Source organism: Suillus discolor, assembly GCF_016758755.1.
Source record: "Suillus discolor strain FC423 chromosome Unknown F5147scaffold_55, whole genome shotgun sequence".
NCBI lineage: Eukaryota > Fungi > Basidiomycota > Agaricomycetes > Boletales > Suillaceae > Suillus > Suillus discolor.
In genome coordinates this window covers 230243-248181 of record NW_024541302.1, presented here as the reverse complement: position 1 = coordinate 248181, position 17939 = coordinate 230243, and the positions used below count along the sequence as shown (strand labels likewise).

The window sequence follows — 17939 nt, the reverse complement described above, 5'->3', positions numbered from 1 at the left end:
TTAATATAAAGTCACTTGGTTATCGCTGTCGAGTTCCAGGTCGCGCCCAGATTTCAGACTTGTCCATTCTGGTTTCTGAAATGATACGCAAATCCACCACTGAAGTATGTATTCCAATGTGAGTCTATAATAATATGATGCGCAAAATGACTGCTGAAGGACCGTGTATTACACAACTCGAGTTCATTTTCAGCAAGTACACTAGTGTCGTCGCGGGCGTCGCGGTCATCGCGGTCATCGCGGTCATGATGCGCAAAATAACTGCTATCGCATCATCATTCTCCATCCCGAAACATGTGGATTTGGACGTTATCAACAATTCAACATCCGATATCATCATCACGGGCACCGTCAGGTATTTTCCATGTTTTTAGCAGTGCTACCACTTCGGGAATTAGTAGGTGTTTCAACTGATCTATTCCGACCCTTCTGGCTTTATCTTCCAACAAAGAATATCTTCCTTCTGGCCCGAGAAGACCCTGAGCATTGTGCACAAGGCGGGCTGTTCCTGCATCGTGGGCTCGCAGCTCATCAACTGCCAGGAGGAGCTCACTTCACTATCTCTTTCCATCTGCAAGCGGCGTCCTCTATTCAGTGGTGATGGGAACAAGGACGCGAGAATCTCGGGGATGAGTACCCTAGTGAATGGCTTAACACCTCCTCTACATAACCAATTTTCTCGCAGTGTTGTTGTGCAGTAGGACAACATAACTATGTAAGTAGTCTTTCACTGTTTGCTCAGAAGTGCATGGATGATGATGATGCAGAGTCCTAGCGATTAATATAGTTCGCACTGTGGGACTAGAATCAGTCGCTCCCATTGCGGCTTTTCTTTTAAAACTTTGCTGTCTATATGCGATTTAGATTTGTAACAGTCACGGTATGCCCTCTCATCAATCGAATATGCCGTCCACTCCGCTATCCCGCTGTGCCCCCGGTAACTCATCAAGTCGACTTAATCACAGCCCGTTGCTACCCCGCTAACTTGTACACACTAAAATCCTTCTGAAGCAGGTACTGCTAAGCATCATAACGAAGAGCCTGTTTATGTCAAAGATATGTCCGACGGCAGCGATTGGTCTCATCTCGCAGCGCTATACCCCGTCCTAAGATATGGCCTTACAGGAACGAACCTATAAGCAGTAGTCGATGCCTGAAACCATACCTCTCCAACACCAACTTTCACACGTGGAGTCCTTTCGTCTTACCTCTTCCGATCACCATCGCCTACTTACATCTCCCTTCCTCCCGGTGAACGCGCATCGTAAGCAAACTATTTCTTGATATGCTCAGGAGAAGCTGATTGCGGACGAGCAGCTGCTTACACCCAAGCAGCCTGTGATTTGTCTTCCTCGAAAGTTGTTGGGATAGCTGAATGGCGTTACGGTCCATGCTATTGGTCACGGCTTTGAACTTCATTGCGGTGAGCCATCTATCTAGAAAAGGAGGCGATAAAGTCTGACGAAGGGAGAGGATGAAGCTTCATGAGGTAAGGTGATCCTGGTCGAGTGGTGGGTGGTTAAGTTCACATCGAGTTCTAACTTGCACAGTTTATCCTGCAGGAAATAAACGGGGAAGCAATTCTGATGAGTATAGTAGCGATAGGGTAGTAAATGAAAACTTCGTGCACCCCTAAACTACTTTGTGAGAACGGTCCCATGAAGTAGAACGGAACGAATGAAGTGCAAGAAGGCAAACCGGTATACAATGCATGAAATATGTAGAATGTGCATAAATGTTCAGTCAACTAACATAACTGTATGCCTAAATCCGAGTGACAGATACGACCACAAAGGCATTAATGCAACCGTGACATACTACTGGTGAATCAGCAATCCCCAACGCCTCTTCCGAGGAGAATTGTCTTCACTCATTGAGCAAGTTGGCAGGAGAGCTGAGCCTTAGTCTTTTCTTGGTAGCAAATGAATGGTAGGCAGGGTGAACAGGCAACTGCTGAACATGTGTTTTGAAGCGCCCGTTAAGTATGCTCGACCCAATAGAATATTGGCATGTTTGAATTTGAACCAAGTATAGCCCAGCGTGAGTCTAATAATAGAATTCATTCTTAATCGCATCCCTCGCGTGTTCGCTTGTAAATCACCATGTCAATCCACGTCTTCCACGTCTTTTCTCTTCCTGAACAGTTCGGCAGATTGTACGACATGTACCCTCAATACTTTCAGCAAATCCGTTTTTTGCTCATCGTCATCAAAGGCCGGACCATCGATTTCATCAAGTCCTACGATCCTTGGAACTGCAAGACTCTCGAATCAATCACCATTGCCATCATCCTAGTACTGCTTTTCGTCATCCGTTTCTGGACCACGTCTCCTTCCTGCCTACTCACGAAGGACTCCCAACGTGCCCGCACGGCCCTCCAGGCTCTCCAAACTGTCATCGTCCCAAGCTGTTCTCTCTGGCCCGCGCGCTACATCAAGCTCGTCAAATATGCCTCCAATCATCGCACCGGATCTAGAATCGTTGTCCCTTTAGGCATGCTCCTGCAAGACGTCTGCGATGGCGTCATCGAGCTTCGCGATCCTCTATACGATCTCGAGGACCTGATAGATCAGGGAGTTCGTGCGTATGGCTGTTCTGTCAGTCTGAAAGTTGAGTGGAAGTGGTGGGTGGAATGGCTAGATCTAATGGCGCGTGTCCATATTCTGTGTGTGTTACTGACGCGTGTGCTGAACGACTGTCCATCAGTTACGACGCGGAGACGTCTCAGGTGAGTATATGCGCTCTTACGCTTGAAAATTCACTTCCAACGCATATATACTCATCCCGGAAGACGATACGAAGGGGTTTGATGGTAAATATTCATTATTCTAATCTTGCAGTCACTAGCATAAGAGTGTCTCGACGGACTGACCGACCCACTCGCAACAGCACCTCCACCCTCCACCGATTATGGGACCATCATCGACCTCAACAACCATCCACTCACGCACTTGGCTACTATACGGCTCCCTCAAGGTTCCCGCACCACTTTGGAGTTCACCTCCCTCTCCAACCATATCCCTTTCCTCAGTACGAAGCATATCTTCTGCGTAATCCCTTTCCTAGCCCACCGTCTCCCCCACCGCCTGTCTGATGTCCTCGCAACAATAAACGACACTCCACAGTTCAAACTATCAACCCTCACCAACACATCAGCAGTATACGCTGATGCGCTCGCTGCACTATCAACCAAGATTACATACGATCCTCTAGCAAGACAACAGTGCGTCGACGCACTGAGCGTCAAGGGATGGCGTAAACGGAGGCTAATGCTCGAGTTCGAGGCCGCTCTCGTGCTGAGGGGTTGGCTAGAACGCTGGAACCTGGTCTTGGAGGCTCGTTGATTATTCGTGTACTTGCCGCGTTTGTTTCTTCCTCTCAGTCACTCTTGTATCTCTATTTTTTGTCGCTTCACGCACACTCATCATCGGACAAATTTTGTCGGACCAGGAGCTCAAATCTTGCTCAAAACTGCACTGTTACATCGTATATGTTTCGCAAATTGATGTTAGATTTTGTGAAACGGACCAGCGGCAGGACTTGATTCAATGCATTCTGGACATACGGAATGATGCCCACGCTTGGCCGGGGATCGTCCATACTCATCACGATCACTGTGGCGTTGATCAGTCTTCCCGAATGTCGTGCAGATGATCACGGGGCCGGCAGCATGTGCATTAAGGTGGAGATGATTGTCCCTGCAGGTATAAAAAAGCTTGTCAGGCTCGTGTAAGGTTCTGTATCGTGAGAAATGGTCCGAATGCAGGGATTTATCTTGTTTGATATGTGCGTAAGCAATCTCCGAGGTTATACTGAACCAAAGGGTCGTCAGGACTCGTTAGTAAAGTTGGGGATTGTTGGTAGGGCGTAGCGTCCCATAATTCAAGCGAAGACTTATAGACACCAGATGTTAGAACAGGGACATTGATGCCTGAATCGGCGGACGAAACAGTGAGCAGTTCCCATGATGCTCGAGTACAAATGTGAACATGACTTGCGATGGTGAACGTGTGCAGACCTTCTGAGACATGATGCAAAGGTAGTGATTTCTTGGTGCGAGCTGAGATACTATCATAAGCACCCTCTGGCGTTGATGGTATAAATAAATGTCGTGGAGGTTGCATGTTTGAAATTTCTGTGAGTTGAGGTAAAAGTTATGCATATTCTGCAGATCTTGAGCACACATGGACGCATAAGTATCCTGTGAGTTTGGAATCAAGTGCCAGATAACTTGAATACACCAACTCACCTCCTCTTATCATAAAACCTTCCAACCAACCCACAAGCTCATCACGAATAATACTTGCGGTAGCGGGATACTCACGATAAACATCCTTGTCCCAGGAGAATATTGTGCCCAACGTACTCGTTCAGGTTGTCTCAGATATGGCACAGCGAGTGATCGCTTGGCTTTCGTCGTTCGATTGATCACTAAAGGATGGTGGAACATCGGATGTAAAGATCAAGGCAGCGCTCAGCGGAGGGTCGGAGTCCGAGAGATAATTTCGATGGGGCGGAGAGGATGAGTGACCGACATGTCAAACATGCACAAATAAAGGCGGGCAAGCGCCAATCATTGTCAAACTCCAACCGCGGTTACCGTCCCATGTCACTAACGATCCTGAATGAACTTTATAATAATATTGATGTCCTTCCAATAAATACTTTCACTTGTTGAGCACGGTATTTGCACTGATTCCACCTTTCCCAATTAACCTTCCTTTGATACAGGAGAGAGGCGGGAGGGCAGCCAGTCAAAATGTAGGGACTTCCGTCTTTACAACTATGCATTGCTTCCGCTCATCACAGCCGTTTTCTCTCCCAGCTTCGAGGGATGCCAGTGGGTATCGTGGACGAACCTAGGATCATGTGTGCGTTCCTCAATTCTGCTCACTGATCATCTACCTAAGTATATGTTCATCCATCATTTCCTAGTTTATTTGACCCAGTTGAACAGCTAGGGTGACGTGCATTTTACCACAAATGATATGGGACGTTGATTCGAGCATCGAGCCTTTTTCTAATTTGTACCAATCATTTTCCACTGCGACGCCGAACCAATCTGGACCTTTGAGCACATCATCCAGTCTGTCCTCATGTCACGCTCATCTTACTGATAGCCAGATTTCTGCAAGGTCAATTCAGAGGACGACATATGGGTTTAGGATCTGCAATCTCTCAACATGCACCAAAACTCCATGCAAAGTATCTTTATTACTTTCCTCGCCAGGCAATGCATCTCGTGCTCCTTATTTTGCCTCGTTTCCTTCCAATATTTTCCGAACACGATGGGAACGGTACGTAGGTTGCAAGAGACGCTTTCTTACCATTTACAACACGCTGCTAACCCCAATGATTAAATGATACTCGTGGAAGGAGTCTCGAGGTCGCTTGGAAGTTGAAATGGTGTGTGGATGGTGTTCTTTCGGAATAGTAAAACGGGGTTATGGGAGAACTCTCAAGGCAAATACAATCATCCGAAATTCTGAATCGTAGCTCATCTGACCATTAGATGATTATTGTAGTTCAGGGGGCTGTACCCTGGAATGCAGCCTAGCTATATTTTGACACGATCATGTACGTGGATCTGCCTGGTGTGTTCCCATCACGGATACGATTGTAGCGGGGGCACTTGACACATTAATATCATTAAGATGAGTCATGTTGCTGCTAATCACATCGTGTTTGACGCTGCAAACTGTCCGCAGCTGATGAAGGCTTCTGGAATATTGCATGACTTGATGACAGCTCGGTGACTGATAAGAGAATAACGGAGGCACGGAAGCGAGATGGTGACAGTGCGGTTTGCCATCAAAGATGAAACAATGCTCAGCGTTTGTATAAGGCGTTCCGGCGAGACGTATTAATGCGATTCGCAGGATACGTTGATGCAACGCGGAAGCGAAACTCACCGACTATACCCAGGGCCAAATTTTGTTTCAGGGATCGTGAGCCAGACCGATGCCGATCAGCTGGTCTTCAGTAACCTGCTGATCGTCTCAGAGCACCGTCATTGTCACGATTGAGAGTCTACCTTTTGAAAGGTTAACAAAAGAATCGGAGCCAGCTACTGCAGGCAACAGGGTGGGTCGGATGCTTGCATTACGTGAGTCTATCGCTGTTAATCGTCCGAAAATCCTCTGTTATCTGAGATTATTCCAGGGACGGGAAATTGCCATTGGAGCTTTCCTGGCACTCTTGATGTCGGACATATGCGATGTTGACATGAACGCAAAAGACAAGAAGGAGAAGCTCTCCTTTTGAATTTTTATTATAAGAAACAGTACTCCCGCGACCGTCCGAGTATCACAACGAGGACTCAGGGTGGGGAGCGCTTGTCTGAATCTGGCATTCGTTGTCCTAAACCTTGGATCAATTTTTACCAGCTGGGATGGACGTGATAAACTCAAGCAATGATAATCTTGCCGCATGGCCAATCACGGTCGATATCATGAAGGGAATATACTAATTAATTGAACTTGACTAGCACATACGGACGCTCCCAAGTCAATTGGAGTAGGAAAATTCACTCAAATCCTGGGGGCTGAGAAAGTTCAGCCGGGTAGGGGAATTCCTGCACGATGGTTCTGCAGATCTGCAAATAAAACTGCGCATGTGCATAAGGCAAAGGTGTTGCCGTGTTCGGGGAGGTCTGCATGTCTTTGCCGGTGGCGAAGAAGTTGTTTTACTGTCATGGGGGCACTGGTGCACGCCTCACAATGTCCGACTTGATTGTCGCATCTGGGTTAAACATTCTTAGCGGCCAGCGCTAGATGTGGCAAGACTTGCCGTATCAAGAGAAGATCAACCATTCTGACGTCGGAATTTTAATTTTCTCAGTCCTACACAGGTTTGAGAATGACAGCTGCATCACTCACAGTGTTTAATCGATTAATCATCCGTTCCGCGGCAACAGACACCGTTTCCTTCGATTTGAAAAATTATACTTCGAACTTGAAGGAACGGTATGTACTAGGCCGCATGGGACACTTTCCCCATCCATCTACAACACGCTGCTAAACTCAATCATCACATGATGCTCATGGAAGGAGTTTGGAAATTTGAAACCGATTCTGGATATTCGGGCCAACAACATCCCATACCTTGCTGATGTGAAACTGTGGGCTGCCAAATTAGCATCGGTATACGGTACTATGTGCAGGCCGAGATGCATCTCTTCCGATGTGACGTGGTGATCACCAGTTGGCTTGCGATTGAGTGAAATGCGACCAGCATTGTCTCTCAAACCATTCATTATATTCCTTCTGAAGACACGTCGCACAGTATCGCTAACTTTTCCCTTGTGTGATATACGCTGTTCTGGACAATTGATCAGTGCCGCACAGGGGACGGGATCCAACCCCTCAGGACGTCAAGGAGTCTCTCGAGTTTCTTCCAGAATAGTAAACCGGGGTTATGGGGTGACTCTCAAGGCAATGCAAAAATCTGAAATTCTGAATAATAACTTACATGATCAGCAGATGATTGTGGTTCTGGGGGTGCACCCTGGAATACATCCTAGCTATATTTTGACACGACCATGCACACGGATCTGCCTGGTGTGTTCCTATCACGGACATGATTGTTGCGAGGGTACTTGGCACAATAATAATTGTTAAGATGAGTTACTGCTAAATACATCGCATTTGACGCTGTAGATTGTCCTCAGCTGACGAAGGTTTATGGGACCTTAGACCACACATAACCTGATGACAGCTCGGTGACCGATAAGAGAATAACGGAGGCACGGAAGCGAGATGGTGACAGTGCGGTCTGCCTGTAAAGATGAAAATTCAGGCTCAGCGTTTGTATGAGGTGTTGTGTTCCGAGACATATTAATATGATTCGGAAGACACGCTGATGAAATGTGGAAGCGAAACTCACTGACTATAACTGGAGTTAAATGTCATTTCAGGGATTATGATGAAGACAGATGCCAATCAGCTGGTCATTAGGGCGTCTTCATTTACATGATTAACGTGAAGGCGACCTGCCGCCTGCGGAAGAATAAGCACTGCCCACTAAGACATACCGGCATAATCTTGATCCATATCACAGACACGAGGCAGAGGAAGGTTGATACTTTGATGACAAGCGTGTCTACAATTGCTGTGGCGGCTTCTGCCTGAAAAAAATCTGAAGCCCCGCGGGTTTGAATATGTTCAGGCCACGACACTTTCAAAGAGCATATTGATGGTGGTGGTCAACTGGATTCATTTCCATACGTGTATAATGCTGAAATGAGGACAGGAAGGCGAGAATCCAGATAGCGCGCTCGAATGATCCATGAGATTTTACATAAGTATTGCTGATGAGGGAAAATGAAATTCCGGAGATGTTACTAAATAGCGCTGACTACGTATGAGAAAGGGGCATTTTCAATACCAGATAGTCGAATCAGTGTTGAATATTGAATTTTGAGTGTGATGAATGATATCATGTGATCAAAGTCAATGATAGCGCGTACCCATCGTGACGCGTCCCATTCTCTTGCCTTCTGCTACTACAATCGCACTTACAGACTCTCAGACCATCGAGCTATGAGGTGTCGAGGACTGGCGCGGTAGTAATACGACACAAGTACAAAAAATAAATCAAGGTCCGCAAGCGCTCTGCTTGCTTCCTGTGCCGGCAAAGGTACAACGGGCACGGGCTAGGCACATAGGCTATGTCTGACTCGGAAATAGCCATGGACCTTTTCGTAAGTAATATTTCAGTTTAACATGCTGATTACTCTAGTAGTATCGAAAGTAATGCTAAAAGGTTTAGGGAGACAATTGGCAATAAAACATGACAAGGTTTGGGTAGCTAAACTTGGGTTCTATGAAACGAGGATAGTACTAGAAAAGATTTAGGGACCACATGAGTAACGTATCGGAGACTCGGAGGGCTGTCGTAAGACATCAACAACGACATTTTAGGCAGTGACTCGGAGCGCCGGTGTAGTTATCACCACGTGGGCCAGGGAGCGTCTTGCCTTCAGAACTCATGAGGTGGGGATTGAATTCTTGGGCTGGACTTGGACCCATGGCATCTACCCGTGGACTGGCATATCTGTTCAAGATAAGGACCTCTCGCATTCAGCGTCTAATGGACACTGAAACAATATAAAAACGCGCAGCTAAGGCCCTCTGCAGCTCAGTGCAACACACTTACAATCCCCTTCAAGTTCAAGCTACCAATTCCTCCTCAACCTCTAGTACAACGATGGTATCGCAGCCCGTTCAAGTACAGCAGCCTCCGACGACTTCATACATCACGAAACTGTTCCAAGAGTTTGAAGGTCATGAACAATGTATCTCTGCGGTTGCAGCTTTGCCCGACGCACGGCGCATAGTCACCAGTTCCAAGGACAAGACACTTTGTCTGTGGGAATTGTCGACGAAGAAAGCGTTGAAACGTCTGGTAGGGCATTCCAGTGATGTGCTTGAGTTGGCGGTATCACGGGACGGGAAATTGATGGCAAGTTGTGATGCCACTGGAGGCATCATCCCCTGGGATGGAGAAACTGGAAATTGTCTCATTAATGACCGATCCGGCTCGGGATTCGCTAAAACGCAGGCCGGCACCCAACACGGGTCCAATACTACGATTGTCCAATCTGTCGCTTCTCAATTCATCGCAGCCCACCAGTCCACTGCAGTCACATCGCTGGACTTTTCCATAGATGGAAAATTTCTGGCAAGTGCGGGTAACCGTACTGTGAAGTTTTTGGGCACAACTACGTGGCAGGAAGAAAATGCGATCACTCTCGATGCAGTTGTCTTCTGCATTAGGTATTCGCCATCTGGCGAACATCTTGCCATCGCGATGGAGAAAGATATCGGCATTTACAATGCTGGAACTATGGAATGCATCAGGTTACTTAAGGGTCACGTAGGTGGCACCTTCGCGCTCACATGGACGCTCAAGGGGACATACCTTGTCTCAGGGGGTGGTAAACGTGATGCTACCCTTCGGGTGTGGGATGCATTGGAGTGGACAGAGATCTGCGAAGCCTTCCATGGTCACACTGACCAGATCAACTCCATTTCTGTCAATGAGTCCAGCACCATCATCACTTCCGCATCTGCCGACAGCAGTATCCGCCTCTGGTCGTTCCCGATTCAATCCAACATACTCAAGGTCTCCGCCTCCGCATCTTGTGTCACGTTCTCCAAGGATTGCAGGTATATCTTCAGCGGAGGCGATGACCTGAAGATATCGCAGTGGGAATTACCCTCGACGGGACTGGTGATGGCTAGCACTCAGTCCTGGGTATGTTCCCGTTGATTTTTCATGATTTCGTCATCTCATCTCGCGGATCTTAGACAAAGACAAGGACTGAAGTGGTTGAGACAAAGGCGCGTTCTCATTACTGACTCTTATTATGACGCGATTCGAGCATACCATAGGTCGAAGTCTTCACCATGTCCGAGACCGCCCAAGCAGCGTGCATTACTGGGGACTTCTCTACGGCTGTGGAGATATTCACACAAGAAATAAAGGAAAATTCCAGCAACCACGTCTGCTATGGGCACCGTGCGATTGCTCTTGCACGCGAACATAACTGGGATGCCGCGCTTGAAGATGCAAACCAGGTGAGTTATACCAACTAATACTGAGCCCCTTCAAGATATACTAATTTGGGTCGCGACATAGTCTATCAGTATTAAGCGTTCGTCGGTAGGCTTCATGTCAAAGGGCATAGCCCTCTGCGGAAAGGGGCAGATTCGGGAAGCGTGTAGCGCATTCGATCTCGCGTTGAAGATGGCGACTGGAGATTCAACAACCCATAACCTCATTTCTCTGATGAAGGTCCGTTGCATTTTTCTTCCATGCTCCGTGTTTCATTATGGTTTGCAGGCTGTTGCAATATTCTACGCAAATGAACAAGAAGAAGCGATCATGTGCGTTAAAGATATGGCCGAATTTTCTGTCGATTCCGATCTGCTTACTTGTAATGTCGTGCTAGTGAGTATCAATTCCGGTTCGCGTCCTGAGACTGATTGTTCTGCGCTTCGTGCATCAGACATACTTGTACACCCAAATGGGATTCACCGCCTTGAAGGATAACACTCTCGAAAAAGCTCTCGAGTACATCACCGCCGCTATGGAAATCGCTACTACCCATTCCTTCCACAACATGGAGTTTTCCAAGTACACGGAATTCATCGTGGTACGTCAATACAATACAACCGACTCGACATGATATCTATGCTCAAATTCCTTTTTTTCAGACCTTTGGGTGGGACCTCCAGTCATTGTGGAAAGACTTAAACAAGTATCATTGTCTTGCACTCTTCCGGGCGTGCAGAATCGAAGCACTTGAGTGCTACCGATCCCTGGTTGACGCATGCAGCGAAACTGAGAGGGCCACCTTAATTGCTTGGTTCGCTAGTGAGTCTTGCCAGTGATGTCAACTATGCCGCTGTTCTCAGCTATCTTTCACTCAGGTTACAGTGTTGGAGGTATCTCTCACTCAGGTCACGGTGATGGAGGTATCTCGCTGGTTCCTATGAGACAATCAGCGAGAGGGACAAGCGCGAGAGAGAACGCAGAAAACGGAATGCAGAAAACGACGGACCGGGAAGGGAGTGCAAATGAATATCAAAGCCAGACCTATACGTCTACGGAGACACGAGTTGTAGGGGAATCCCACAGCAACATCTCTAAGCACGCCGATATCGCACTGGGAGGCCTCGAAGTTGTCAATACTGGACCTTCGTCAAACCACCCTACCACAGCAAGCTCAGGAAGAAAAGCAAACGCGGAGATGGGAACAAAGGTGGGCAGCGTCGCAGATGGACAGATGCTGGAAAAGATCAAAATGGTGCTGGAGCGTCTTCCAAATGGGCGTACATATTCTCAAGGACATCCTTGGATCCAAACTTCCATTGGATTCACATGCAAGGAGAGTGGACACAGCGTTTCTTGGGAGGAATTGGGTAACCTGTTTCCGGTTCGCAATGGTGTTTCGGTCAACTAGGACGCTTGCCCAAACGAAGCTGTCCACCTCTACATTGCTATTGTTTTGCTCATTTCTTGCAACTGATTATGTCTACACTTACTTCTATGCTCGTCTCTTGTTCAACCAAGTCTCGTCAACCAGTTGACCTTCCAAACATACTCGTTTTCTTCTTACAAATGTAACTGATTATGTCTACCCTTCTATGTTCGTATCTTGTTCAACCAAGTCCCGTCAACCAGTTGACCTTCGATACATACTCGTTTTCTTACAAATGTAACTGTACTTTTATAAAGAATGATTCACAATTTGTACAGCCTTCTTTGCGTGATAGGCTGATAGCTTGACTACAGAAGGTGAAATCGGCAGTCTTTCGAGCTTTAAGCTTTCGAGTTCCACGCCCTAAAACATACTGGTATCACACTCATCTAATATACATACGGGACGTTTGATCCCGCGGAAGCGATTCACGTCTACCCCACGTGCACGCTCCACCTGAGCTCTACTCACTATCCCGGGCCGTGTACGCTTAGTAGCAGTCTCCCATTTGTGTGGGTCATATGCAAGGTCCGAAGGTCAACGAAAGGTCTGTATTGATGTATAAGCAGACCTGCACAGAAATCCCTTTGAAAAGATGAGCCGTACAATGGCAATCACTTTGTATTCTATGAAGTCTGCCCGAATCTGACAATCAGACGTGAACAAAATTCATATGTTGCTTTGGGTAGCTGCGGATATCGTGCGCGGTGAAAGTTGTAAATTAGAAAGACAAAAGCTATCTTCTTTACTCTGATCTGCATTGTGCAGATCGAAAAGAACACGGGAGGACAAGATCATTTGCAAGACATGGCAAGGGCAATGAGGCACAAATCGGTGTATGGTATGATCGGGACTGACGGTAAACACGGGATTTAGGATAGTAGAAACGAGGCTTGAGCGCTTCAGCTGCACAACCTGCTAGAAGCTGTAAAGCGATCATGAGGACGTCCCAGCTCAAAATTCCAGTGCACTTTCGATCTAACGCTTATTGTGACTTGGTATCAACACGTCATGACCTACTGAGGAACGTATCTTTGTAAGTGGTAATTCTAAACTCTGTCAGATGAAAGTTGGAACGGAACTCCGCCTAGATGTCTTCACCCATCGAGGATAATGCCCCGCCAGAAAATTGAGAGATACTAATTAGGTCTACGGTGCCATACATATGCGGACGATATCGATAATGACTTGTTCACGGGACGGCTCGTTGCAGGTATGGAACTTGAAGAGTGGGAGACAGATAGGAGACGACTGGCCGGACGGAGACAATGTAGTGTGCACCATAGCGTTATCTCGGGACGCGAAGAAAGTGATCAGCGAGAGTATAGATGGAGAAGTGAGGTACGGGCACAGGCAAAGTCATCGTAAAATGGATGGGCATACAAAGCAAGTGAGGACTGTCTGGGGTGGAGATGCTCGGCGAGTCTTGAGCGGATCTGAAGATGGGACTCCAAGACAATGGGATGTAGAGAGCGGAGATTCCAAACCATGTCAATATCACCCTCACCTAATGTATCAATGTCCCATGTTACACCACAGGCACAAAGGTTAGAAACAGGAACACCGCAAAAGAGGTAATTGTATCAATAAATAAGCAGCTGGGATGCAACACCAATCAATGCCATCAGAACCCGTTCAGGCAAGCAAGCAAGAAGAATAGAACAAGAGAAGGACCAAAGGAAGAGAACGAAAAACACTCACTCCCACCCAGTAATCCTCCTCCAACCTCAAACAAGCACTCTTCTCCCCGATTCCACTCGTCATCCCCGCCTTATGCACAATAACGCGACTCTTCGTCCTCCGCATGCTCTCTCCGACAAAATACGTGTCCCATAGCAATACTATACAGAGATCGATTAATTCGATTTTGCCGCCGCGAATGGATGAATGGTGCGAGGGAGGGAGGTGCAGAAAATGACATTGATGAAGACACAGACTCAGCCGCCAGCGACACGCTGCATATGCATGTGACCGCGAAATTTAGTCACGTGCGGCGTTTATGTTTCCGCCCTTGCCTTATCCATGCCATTACCAACACTTGAGCAAAGTATCCTGTCTCGCAACTTCACCTACCTCCTCATGTGAAGAGGACAATATCTGCAATAGTGTTCCGAATTCACCCAAATTCGTGATTTGGAGTTGGCTTGGGCTGTGATGGGGTGAAGCTGTCGTCGACCGAATGCTCCGAGAATGGTGCCGATGAAACCGAGGGCAAGGCACGCTGTGACCAGTAGATGATGTGAGCGCAAGGGGAGAAAAGGCAGGCACGAGGAGGATGTGATGTCGGGGCCGACGGCTGCACAGTATCAATGTTTCATTCTAATATGTCCGATAAGAAATCACTTACAGTATAAAGTCTAGCGCGCACGCAGATGAGCGTCTCAGTTCTGTTCCCAGAGACTGAGACATGAGTACCCATACCTTAGCTATTTGTATACAGACGCTGACGCGATGTAGTACTCTTACCTGCTAGGTACATGTTTTGTCAATATTGAGTTCTGTTCCCAGAGACTGAGACTACTCTTACCTGCTAGATTCTATCTGCGCGTGTACCTTCTCCAGAGGTTATGAGCCCTGACATGACCGTCGATAATACGCTCCCCAGCACTACGTCCTTGCTGTTCAACGTCCCAAAGCTTGCCGAAGATGGCACGAATTGGATTACCTACAAGGAGAGAACGTTGACGGCAATAAGTGCCCGAGGTTTGATGCGATATGCTGATGGTCATGCCGTCGAACCGTTACCCTACCTCATTGGCAAGGATTCGGGAGTACCAGAGAAACCGGACGGTTCGATCCCCTCTCAGAAGGAGATGGATGAGCGCGATAAGAAAATGGATGAGTACGATCAAAAGAACTCACTTGTTAAGCAGCAAATCTTCAGTACAATTACCGACCGACTGTTGCTGCGCGTCCAAAAGTTTGAGTCTGCCTCAGAGGTCTGGGAGGAGATCTGCCAGATCCACGAAGACAAGACCGAGCTCGTCCAGATCGATTTACGGCGGCGCTTGCAGGAGACAAGGTGCGACGAGGGAGCTGACATCAAAGCACACTTCGCCGAGATGCTGCGCTTGCGCGAGCTGCTCACGGGCATGGGTGCGGGGATCCTCGATACGGACTTCCACGCCATCATTCTTGGCTCACTCCCTGAATCCTATCGCCCTCTCCTGTCCTCCATTAACGCAGCCGCCAAAATCACAAAGACCCCCTTGTCCTCCTACGAACTAATCAGTATCGTTACGGAGGAGTATGAGCATCGACAGCTCACCGAGAAGCGCCCCACTAAGAAGGGGAGCGCAGGGACTGCACTTAGTGCGAGAGAGTCTAGAGAAAAGGGAAAAAGGTCAACTACGTCGAGCAAGGCGAATGCAGACGTTACCTGCTATAACTGCGACCGTAAAGGTCACTACAAAACGGACTGCTGGAGACCTGGCAGAGGGAAAGAGGGCCAAGGCCCAAATCAGCAGAGGAAGAAGGGTGAAAGAGGGCAGAAAGAGATGGCGAACTCAGCTGCAGAGTCCAGATCCCAGGACCAGTACGCGTTCGTGTCGTCCGACTTGGCAAGCATAGCCAAGGACCTGAAGGTCCCTGCCAATAGACGTGGCGCCATCGTCGATTCCGGCGCCACCTCCCACTTCTGTCCAGACCGGACGAAGTTCACCAACTTCACCTCCATACCCCCCCAGGAGACCCGCACCGCCGACGGCTCCAGTCTGAGTGCCGTTGGTCGAGGAGATGTCGAGCTAGAGTTGCCCCTTGGTGAGAAGCGCACGAAGGTGACGCTGAGAAACGCACTGTACGCACCTTCCATGGCCTTCACACTCATTTCCACCAATTGGATCGCTGCCGCTGGGATGGCTGTCCTCTTCGAAGGACGGATGTGCAAGGTCCTCTCACAAGGACCCAACCGGCGCGTCATCACCGAAATCCCGCAGGTGGAAGGCCTGTATAGTGTGGCAGTAGCGAAGGCACGTCAGCATCATGCGAACGTAGCCCAAGGCAAGCTTACTGTTGGGGAGCTTCATAAGGTGCTGGGACATGTGTCCCAGCCTGCAGCAGCAGAAGCCGTCAAAAAGGGTCTGATTACGGGCCTCGAGCTGGACCACAGCTCGAAGCCCGAGTTCTGCGACACGTGCACAAAGGCAAAGTCAGCACATCAGCCTTTTCCCGACGAAAGTAAGAGCCGCGCACTCACCTACAGCGACCTTGTCCACACGGACTTGTGGGGACCAGCCCAGACTCCTAGCATCAGCGGGAGCCTCTATTATATCAGTTTCACTGACGACTATAGTCGTCAGACCAAGCTCCACTTCCTCAAGCTCAAAAGTGAAGCACTTACCGCTTTCAAAGCCTACGAGGCGTGGCTAGGACACCAGACCCCAGGAGCGCGCCTACGCAAGGTCCATTCGGACCGAGGGGGAGAGTACCTGTCTGCCGAGTTCGACCAGTACCTGCGTCAGCAGGGTATCGAGCGCCAGTTGACTGTCCACGACTCACCGCAGCAAAACGGGGTTGCTGAGCAACTGAACAGGACCCTGGTAGAACATGCTAGGGCCATGCTCATTGCCAAGGACATGCCTAAGTTTCTGTGGGCAGAGGCTGTCAACTATGCCACCTGGTTAAAGAACCGCTTACCGTCTAGAGCGACTCCTGGTACCACCCCATTTGAGCTCGTCCGAAAGGCCAAGCCAAGCCTCGCCCAAGCGCACGAATTCAGCGCGAAGGTCTATGTCCACCTGCAGGATGCAGGCAAACTCGAGCCTAGGGCGGAGGAAGCCCTTTTCGTTGGAGTGGATGCGGAGAGCAAGGGCTACAGAATCTACTGGCCGGGTAAGCGCAGAGTGTCTGTGGAGAGGAACATTACCTTTGGACCAAGGGAGGTAACAGTGGCCGAGGATGGGCTGAATGAGGGGGAGCCAGACGTCATGCGGTACGACGAATATAATAGCGGCAATACTAATAACGCACCTGTCGTCCAGTCCATCCCGCCACCTCCAACCCCAGCCAGAACCCCATCTCAATGCCCCACAACCCCACCAGCACCAAGAACCACCCGCACTAGACCCCCTCCAGGATATTATGCGGCCCTCAATGAGGGGGAGACTGCGTCCCTAGCTTTAGATTCCCTGTTGGAGGCGTCAGAGTTAGATCTTCTAGATGAAGAAGGACATATCCACCTTGCATTGGCCGCTGCAGAGCCAGAACCTACTCTCAAGCAGGCATTAAATGGTCTGGATGGAGTAGAGTGGCAAGAGGCGCTGGATTACGAAATTGGTCAGCTTGAGAAGCTAGGTACGTGGGAAATCGTAGACGCACCTCGAGGCACCAACATAATTCCCTGCCACTTCGTCCTCACCACGAAGCGTGGACCGGACGGAGAGAAGCTCAAGTTGCGAGCTCGCCTAGTCGCCAACAGCCAGCACCAGCGCTACAGCGTCGACTACTTCGAGACGTTCGCCCCCACCGCAAATATGACCACCATACGCACAGTACTGATGATGGCAGCTCAGAAGGACTGGGAGATTCATCAGGTGGACATAAAAAGTGCGTACCTCTATGCCAGCATCCAAGAGGAGATCTACATGAGGCCGCCGCCTGGGTACCTGAAGGCCGGGCAGGAGGGAAAGGTGTTGAAGCTTAAGAGAAGCCTACCTGGACTCAAGCAAGCCGGTTTTGAGTGGGCGGAGGAGCTAGCGGGAGTATTCGCTGACCTGGGTTTCAGCCGTTTGAGAGTGGACCAGGCAGTCTACTTCAAGCGCACGCTGAAGGAGCACATTGTCATTACTGTATCTGTCGACGACATGGCCGTCATGGCGAACCACATCTCCCACATCATCCAATTCAAGTCCCAGCTCCAGCAGTTCTTCGAAATTACGGACCTGGGAGAGCTAAACTGGTTGTTAGGTTTGAAGGTAACAAGGGACAGGAGAGCACGTACAATAACGCTGTCGCA

At 48.8% G+C, this 17939-nt stretch overlaps 2 protein-coding genes across 2 annotated transcripts; both read left to right on the top strand.

The window, feature by feature from the left end:
* Window positions 1-146: 146 nt before the first annotated feature.
* F5147DRAFT_813420 (uncharacterized protein) lies at window positions 147-1328 on the top strand (the record flags this gene model as incomplete). The annotated part of the gene is made up of 5 exons (XM_041443493.1): window positions 147-355; window positions 452-641; window positions 686-715; window positions 865-880; window positions 1015-1328. 5 exons carry the CDS (start codon window positions 147-149, stop codon window positions 1137-1139), a joined length of 570 nt encoding a protein of 189 aa, XP_041289464.1. The 3' UTR covers window positions 1140-1328.
* Window positions 1329-2102: 774 nt separating this feature from the next.
* On the top strand, window positions 2103-3419 carry F5147DRAFT_839280 (uncharacterized protein; the record flags this gene model as incomplete). The annotated part of the gene is made up of 3 exons (XM_041444205.1): window positions 2103-2654; window positions 2707-2728; window positions 2890-3419. 3 exons carry the CDS (start codon window positions 2103-2105, stop codon window positions 3342-3344), a joined length of 1029 nt encoding a protein of 342 aa, XP_041289463.1. The 3' UTR covers window positions 3345-3419.
* Window positions 3420-17939: the final 14520 nt, after the last annotated feature.